The following is an 8,654-nucleotide window of genomic DNA, read 5'->3' on the forward strand; positions in this document are numbered from 1 at the left end:
ACGAGCCCGTTTGTGAGCAGCGTCGGTTGCACTTGTTTAAAAACACTGTTCTTAGCGCTGCAGCAGCGAGTACAGACGCTCTCGTACAAACTCATCTCCCTCTGCAGGACCTGTGGAAGTCCTGCAGAGGGAGATGAGTTTGTACGAGAGCGTCTGTGTTAGGATCATCATCATTTGGTGATTCTGTTCTCAGACATGGTTAATGGACTGATTCTTATATAGCGCTTTTCTACTCTCCCGGAGTACTCAAAGCGCTCTATACAACATGCCTCATTCACACCCACTCATATACACGAGTGCAACCTAACCTGTATTCGCACGCATTCACACTCCGATGAACCTGGAGGGCAAGGCTACTTGGCATGCAGACTGGGGAAGCCAAGGATCGAACCACCGACCTTCCGATCAGCTGATCTGCTCTACCATCTGAGCCACAGCCGCCCCGACATGTGAAGCTAGAGACACCGGCAACCATGGTCAACTGTCTTCCAGGGGCCAGAGCTAAAACAATGTGGGACTCTGTAGTTTTCTCTGGTCCCCTCCCCAATCAGACCAGCAGTGACATGTTTAGCCGCATGTTCTCCTTAAACTGCTGGCTGTCTGAGTGGCGTCCCAGAAACGATGTGGGCTTCATAGATAATTGGCAAACCTTCTGGAGGAAACCTGGTCTTGTTAGGAGTCAAGTCATCTTTATTTATACAGCACATTTAAAAGACATCAAGTGTCGGCCAAAGTGCTGAACTGAGGGATGATATAATAAAAGAATTAAAGTAGAAAGAAAACATTTTAAAAAGGAATTGTAAGACACGTAAGAGTATATAGCATATAATGTACATGCAAATATGCACATACATATACAAAACTGTACACATTCACACACAAGCACACATATGTGAACATAACGTATATACACATGCAACATCATCCAATAAGATGAGAGACCAAATAGACAGAATAAAAAAGATATCAAAGAGATCCGAAAGCCTTGGAAAATAAGTAGGTCTTGAGATTCGATTTAAAGACTTCCAAGGATGAAGAGGATTTTATGAAGGGGGAAGACTATTCCAGAGTCTCGGGGCGGCAATGGAGAAAGCCCTGTCACCTCTAGATTTGAGCTGGGAGCGTGGAACGGATAAAACCATCTGACTGGAGGAGCGCAGAGATCGAGTGGGTCGGTGCAGGCTAAGATCTGAAATGTAACCTGGAGCCAAACCATGGAGAGCTTTAAAAAGAAATAGTAAAACCTTAAAATCGATTCTATGTTTAAGTGGTAGCCAATGTAGAGATGCGAGTACCGGGGTAACATTCTCTCTCTTTCTAGTGCCCGTCAGGAGCCTTGCGGCTGCATTTTGAACAAGTTGCAGGCGTGACAGGCTCGAGTGACAGATGCCTAAATAGAGAGAGTTACAATAGTCAAGACGTGACGATATGAAAGCATGGATAACAGTTTCCAGGTCTTTAGATGACAGGATATTTTTTAGTTTAGAAACGCTCCTGAGTTGGAAAAAACTGCCACGAACGACTGGATTTATTTGCTTGTCCAGCTTGAGAGTGGAATCAAAAATGAAACCAAGATTTTTTACACGGGGATGTACATGAGCTGATAATGGGCCCAAATTGTTTCTTTTGAGACTAATAGAGTCCTGCTTACCGAAGATTATAATGTCGGAGCTGAATGAGGTCTCGTCTCTTCAGTGGGTCTCAGGCTCCGCCCACCCTGGTTGCACTCTAGGATGAACACCTGTCTCGGGTGGGTCTGCAGGAAGGGGTTATGCAGTCTGCTGGTCGTTAATGTTTACACTAATAAAGCTTTTTTGTTCATGCCTGTCGCGTCCGGAACTGTAGAAATCACAATTATTGTCTGAAGGCCGATAAAAATGCCCAACTGATTTTATTTTGCCAAACGGATCATTACGGCTTTGCCACACTGGTCCACTTGATTTATCTTTATTATTTAATAAAGCTGTATTGAAATGTTTAAGTCTTTACTGTCAGCAGCTGCAGTTCCAGCACGGACCACCAGGTGGCAGTACATCCCCCAGGACTTGTTCCCACTGCTGAGTTCAGTAAAGTTCACTTATTTTCAGTTTTACTGTTTATCTGCTTCACTCTTAATCAGCTTTGGTTGCTATGACAACAAAGTTCAGCTCAGGTGAAATAAAAGAGCGACGCCGTTCAGGTATGAGAGCGCTTTATTGTCTTCCTGGGTTCATTCAACCGCCACTTCCACGTTCACATCACCACCTTGTCAAATGTTACTAATACAGATAGCACCACGAGGTCACACCTACCCACAGGTCAACAGCAGTGACATCATCATACACCGTGTGACATCATCAGAGCGCCGTGTGAATGTGATCGATAGAAGACGACACCAGCGGGCAACATTCAAGCTTTATTCATCAAAAATAAAAACGCACTTTCTGACAGGAAACAGCACCAACATGGAGCTCAGAGGGGGCGGGGCCACAGGTGGAATGTGGGGTGGTGGGGTTGCAGAGGGCAAGCGGCACATTCACAGTTTGAAGGTGAGCAGAGAGGGAAGATGTTTGACTTTCTGGAAGTTCTTCAAAAACAAACATGACATCACTTTCTGTCCTCTGAAGTTAACGCTGTTGAGCGCTCTGACTTCCTGTCGTCCCTGTGGGCCTGATTTCTGTGTCTGATCTGGGGTCTGTTAGCGGGTGCTCAGTGCAGGCTAAAATAACGTTGTGCTAAAGGCGAAGGGGGCGGGGCTTGAAGGCCCGGGCGCAGCCTTTAGAAGCACTTGCGGTGGACAATGGAGGGTCCGGCCTCGTCGTACTCCTGCTTGCTGATCCACATCTGCTGGAAGGTGGAGAGCGAGGCCAGGATGGAACCGCCGATCCACACCGAGTACTTCCTCTCCGGGGGAGCGATGATCTGAGAGAGGGGTCAAAAGTTAACTAATTTTCTGCTGAATGTGAGTGAGCCTCAGTGAGGTCGTCAAGCTTCACCTTGATCTTCATGGTGCTGGGGGCCAGAGCGGTGATCTCCTTCTGCATGCGGTCTGCGATTCCCGGGTACATGGTGGTTCCCCCAGACAGCACGTTGTTGGCGTACAGGTCTTTACGGATGTCGATGTCACACTTCATGATGCTGTTGTAGGTGGTCTCGTGGATACCGGCCGACTCCATACCTGCAGGAGGACCGAGGACCAGATGCGGGGTTAGAGAGGTTCAATCAGCCATCAGTGTTACAAAAGACGGAGCGAACAGTCGAATCTGAGCTTTTCTCGATCGTCAGCATTGGAGAATCTGCTGATTGTCTTTGTTTTTTGGGTCTGAAGATGTTCGGACACATCAGATCAAGTATTCAGGAGTGCAAACTCAACAGATTAATAAAACAAAAAAAGTGTTTTATTAAGTAGCAGAGTTCTACTCTAACCAGGTACAGGGACAGACAGGCAGGAGGCACCGACCGATGAAGGAGGGCTGGAATAGTGTCTCAGGGCAGCGGAACCTCTCATTGCCAATGGTGATGACCTGCCCGTCAGGAAGCTCGTAGCTCTTCTCCAGCGAGGACGAGGTGGCGGCTGTCCCCATCTCATTCTCAAAGTCCAGAGCCACGTAGCACAGCTTTTCCTTGATGTCCCGCACGATCTCTCTCTCCGCTGCAGGCACACAGACAGACAGACCGGGTCAGAAACATCATCACAGGTGACTCTGACATTACCTGGAAGTGGGCGTGACCTACCGGTGGTGACAAAGCTGTAGCCTCGCTCGGTCAGGATCTTCATGAGGTAGTCGGTGAGGTCGCGGCCCGCCAGGTCCAACCTCATGATGGCATGAGGTAGGGCGTAGCCCTCGTAGATCGGCACATTGTGGGTGACGCCATCACCTGAGTCCAGGACGATACCTTGAGGGTAGAGAAACAGGACAACTTTGATTAATAACCTTTAACTTTAACCTTTAAACCCACAGTTTTCAATCCGTCACCGTGACAACAAATATAATTAGAAACAGTGCAGCCATTCTCGCTGCTATGCAGATTCAGATCAAACTGAGGTTATTGTACTTGGCCCTGAAAATCATAGAAATATGGTATCTAACCAGATTCTTACTCTGGATGGCATTAAGTTGGCCTCCAGTAACACTGTGAGGAACCTTGGAGTCATTTTTGACCAGGAGTAAAGCACCAAAACTAAGATGAGATTGTGATTAAGGAGAAAGTAGGAGGTGTGGTTCAACCTGTGGTACGTCCTGAGGCGTACAGTGATAGGACGGCCTGGATGGCCACATACATGGCAGGAACGTTGAAGGTCTCGAACATGATCTGAAAACAAAAAAATCGTGGAAATATTTAGTGTTAACCATCAATCTGTGTTCCTCCAGGAACAGACAGAAGAATCCAAAACCTGCAGTTCCTTTAGCATCCAGCAGAGGCAGCAGTGCGTCAGCCCCCCACAGACTTCCACGTTGAAACTTTACACCAAAAATAAACATTTTTAAAGCCTGATGCACAAACTGTTTGGTCTCTGTAGATAATTTGCCCTTCTTAACATCTGTTTTTAAATCATATTAAGTTTGCATTATTAGGGGCGTGGTTACTTTGGCTGACAGGTGGATAGTGACACAGGTGGCTGTAGCTGCTAGCTGCCTGCTAGGCTTTGCCTCAGCTAATTGGAGTCCATGAACTGGGCCTCTGGACCCAGTGTTGTGCTGGTGGAGCTTTTTGGAGCATTTTAAATGATGTAATGTGACCAGTAACATGGCTGCTGTAAGGTCACTGTGCTAACAGATAATCCCAGGAGGCTTAGATCCAGTTTGCTGAGTGTATGTTACTGATTAGCAGGTATCTGCGTCTGCGTGATAAACCTGTACAGTGTGTGGATACAGACTGATAGCCAAGAAAACTAGCATTAGCTTATAACTTTCAGCATTCCACCCGCTGACCAAATATGTTCACTTCCTGAAGCAAAAACCCACTACGGCAGTACCCATAAACTTAAGATTTAAAATCTGACTTTGAAAAAATTAATGGGTGATGCCATGATTTTTTATCTACAGTCTGTGGGATACCTGCTTCATCTTGTTGTTTGTTGTACTGTAGTGTACTTTCATACTGCAATACATTATATATATATATATATATATATATATATATATATATATATATATATATATATATATATATATATATATATATATTATCAGTACATGTAGAGCACTATACTATAGTACTGCATTACTGTGGTACATGTAGTACCTGAGTCATCTTCTCCCTGTTAGCTTTGGGGTTGAGTGGCGCCTCAGTCAGCAGGGTGGGATGTTCCTCTGGAGCCACTCGCAGCTCGTTGTAGAACGAGTGGTGCCAGATCTGACCAATCAGAGAGCAGAGCAGCAGTCACACAGGTGTGTGTGTGTGTGTGTGTGTTTGCGCGCGTCCATGTGTGTGTGTGTGTGTGTGCGTGTGTGAGACACACCTTCTCCATGTCGTCCCAGTTAGTGATGATGCCGTGTTCGATGGGGTACTTCAGGGTCAGGATTCCTCTCTTACTCTGAGCCTCGTCACCCACGTAGCTGTCCTTCTGCCCCATGCCCACCATCACTCCCTGCACCACACAGAGCACGCTCAGTTTACTGTCTGGTACTCACCTGTGCCCACTAACCTCGCTGTCCCCTGATTCTTCAATAATATATTACTGTCATAATCCCGACATTTGTAACTGGATGTGCGTGTGTATGTGTGTGTCCCTGTGTATCTGTATATGCATGTGTGTGTGTTTGTTTCTGTGCGTGTGTATGTGTGTGTCTGTCTATCTGTATATGCATGTGTGTGTGTCTGTTTCTGTGTGTGTGTGTGTTTGTTTCTGTGCATTTGTATGCATATGTCCCTGTGTGTGTGTGTGTTTGTACCTGGTGCCGAGGCCGGCCCACGATGGAGGGAAAGACGGCTCTGGGAGCGTCGTCTCCGGCAAATCCGGCTTTGCAGAGACCGGATCCGTTATCGCAGACCAGAGCGGTGCTCTCCTCGTCATCACACATGACTGCAGGGGGCGCTGTAGACGAGCAACGACACTACGACACCGAGTCACACTGCAGGCAGAAGAAGACGCAGGTTCAATTACTTATCATCGGCAGGCGTGTGTGAGCGCTCGCCACTCAAACCATCCACATGTGTCACATCCCAACATTATTCTGTTTGAGCCCTCAGCGCCGCGGCGGCCTGTGAGGGCTCACGGCTCTGACGGAGATCCAACCACTCGACATTTTTGTTCATTTGTGCTTTTGGAGACAGTTTAAAGCTTCAGCAGGAAGTGAGCAGGGAAAGGCAACTTCGACACATCGCATTGAAGGTCACACCGAGCCGGGCTGAAGGTCCCTGCAGTACCGCACTCCACCACAAGATGGCGCAGTGAGCTGACATGACCTTCAGCAGGTAAGAAGACGCTCCTGTTGAAGCAGTGAGGTTAAAATGGATCGTCCGCACAGAGGGAAACCTGCCCGAGGACCTCACATCATCCAGCTGCAGCACCCCCCCAAACATGAGGCACTCTGGGAAAACTTCCTAATTAGGACATGAAGCAGAGTCCTGCCTGTGTTTGGTATGTTCGCTCGCCCTCTCTCCCTCCCTGTGCTCTCTCTGCCTCCCTCCCCTCCCCATGTGTCCCTCATCGTCTCCTCGCCTCCTCACCTCACATCTGTCCATATTTAGTCATGAATCTGGGAATCGAATATTTCTGATTTTCCCTCCAGCAGAGCTCATGGGCTCAGTTTGCCCTCAGTCCTGCCTGCCAGCTTCGCTCGACATCTGTGGCATAAACTCCAAACTAAACCTGCAGCATCAGCTGATTTCATCTAACTGTCATCCAGATGTTTAATGCAGAGGCGAGCACAGCTGCATGAAACACAAACCTTTCAAATTTACCTTTTAAACCATGAAACATTTTTTCTGCAGATTTCAAACTGGCTGTGAGCAGCAGGGGGCGCTGCTGCACCGCCCTGACAGGTTTTACAGCTACAACTACGTGTGTGTGTTTCACGTCTTTCCCTTTCTTCAATTTGTAGAAAAAGTTTTAAGGAAAAAAAATCTGCTTTGATCTTTAGCTAAAATCATAAAAACTGTTTTCACGTCTCTGTGCTGCCGCAGGTGTGCTGTAAACACACGAGGCCGTGTGTGTTCAAACTTTAAACACACATGGCTGAGAGGCAAAAGTAAAGACATCACTCGTCCTCACACGAGGCTACGGAGGCCTGTTTGTGCCAAAAAACTAAATTCAGAAATGATATGGAAAACACAGACACACTCCCCATACCTGTGTTCAAGTACAAGTTAATATTTGATTTTCTTTTTGTATTTAATCAATATTTCAGTTTTTAAATATATATTTTTCAGCCTACATTTGATTTTTTTTCTTTATGTTCTTCAAATTTCTCTGGGACATCAGATGCTTCAGAAGCATGAGAAATGTTTCATGTATTTTTAGTTTTCACCAATTTCACTCTGTGGGGGGAGTCACTGCCCCCTGCTGGCTGGAATGGTCCACAGGTTTCTCTTATTCATTTAAAGCTGATCGGAGAGCTTTGCAGAGCTCAATGAGGATTTAATCTGATCAATGTTCAATTAAAGTTTCAGTTTGAACCAAACTTCAGTCAGAAAAAGTCCAATTTTAAACACACGAGAAACACCAAAGTTTCAACGACCTGAAACATGGAAAAACACGCGAGGAGCAACAGGAGGAGGAGAGAGGAGGTGAAAGGTGCCACTTTCTCACTGTTCACTACAACCACGAGGAGCACAGCAGAGAAGGACACAGAGGAGGTGGAGGAGAGGCTTAATGAACGGAGAGGAGGTGAAAAAGGTTCCATAGCTTTTACACAGTTTTACATGAGAAAGAGCAGAAAGGAGGAGAGCGAGGAGGTGCTGGAGGAGGTGAGCTGTGAGAAGAAACTGGGAGGTGATGGAGGAGGTGAAATCATGGAACTGTAGAGAAAATAAAAGAGGTAGACGAGGCGAAGTAAAGACAGAGAAGGAGCTGCAACATTTTTAAAGTGTCAGAGCAGAGGAGCAGAGAGGAGGAACGGCAGCTTCATCACACTTACGCACAGGCAGCCAGGTGAGGAAGAAGAGGTGGTGGAGGTCTTACCGTGGTGGTGCAGGGCCTGCTGGGATGTGGGGGCGGGGGCAGGACAGAAGTGAGAGTCTGCAGAGCTGCGACTGAGTTTATCAAGCCTCCACCTCCTCCATCCATCCCTCCATCCCAAACAAGGCTCTGAGCCCCCTCCCGTCTCCTCTCTCCCCCCGCGCCTCCCCCACTCTCCCCTGCTTCAGTCCTTATAGGGCAGGCCTCGAGGGAAGCAGCCAATCACACGGCTGGTGGTGCCCCCGGACTTTCTCCCATCATTCACTGCATTCCTCAGAGAGAGAGGAGCGCCGAGGGCTCCTGGAGATCACACAGCCAGAGTAATCAGGTTACACAGCCAGAGTAATCAGATTACACAGCCAGAGTAATCAGATTACACAGCCAGAGTAATCAGATTACTCAGTGAAAGTCCTACTTTCACTGTGATTGGGGTTGAAGAGCAACTCCTCTGGCAGTTACAATGATGAATGAATGAAACGTGCATCGCCCCCTGCAGGCTGCTGGCGGTATGCCTCATAAGCCCTGCCCCCTCCACGTTAACAGCTGGGAT

The 8,654-nt window shown here is 47.3% G+C and overlaps 1 protein-coding gene across 2 annotated transcripts; it reads right to left on the reverse strand.

The window, feature by feature from the left end:
- Nucleotides 1-2,174: 2,174 nt before the first annotated feature.
- On the reverse strand, nucleotides 2,175-8,248 carry acta2 (actin alpha 2, smooth muscle). 2 transcript variants are annotated; one of them, XM_026160530.2, is made up of 9 exons: nucleotides 8,108-8,248; nucleotides 5,877-6,056; nucleotides 5,444-5,572; nucleotides 5,227-5,337; nucleotides 4,209-4,293; nucleotides 3,715-3,876; nucleotides 3,440-3,631; nucleotides 2,976-3,157; nucleotides 2,175-2,901 (listed from the first exon to the last, which is right to left on the reverse strand). In XM_026160530.2, the coding sequence occupies exons 2-9, from the start codon at nucleotides 6,003-6,005 to the stop codon at nucleotides 2,758-2,760; spliced, it is 1,134 nt and encodes a 377-aa protein (XP_026016315.1). In that variant the 5' UTR covers nucleotides 6,006-6,056; nucleotides 8,108-8,248; the 3' UTR covers nucleotides 2,175-2,757. The 2 variants fall into 2 exon arrangements, with proteins under 2 accessions (XP_026016315.1, XP_080161925.1); XM_080305799.1 differs by having other exon boundaries at nucleotides 8,064-8,153.
- Nucleotides 8,249-8,654: the final 406 nt, after the last annotated feature.

This window comes from Astatotilapia calliptera, chromosome 8, assembly GCF_964374335.1.
Source record: "Astatotilapia calliptera chromosome 8, fAstCal68.1, whole genome shotgun sequence".
Taxonomy (NCBI): Eukaryota; Metazoa; Chordata; class Actinopteri; order Cichliformes; family Cichlidae; genus Astatotilapia; species Astatotilapia calliptera.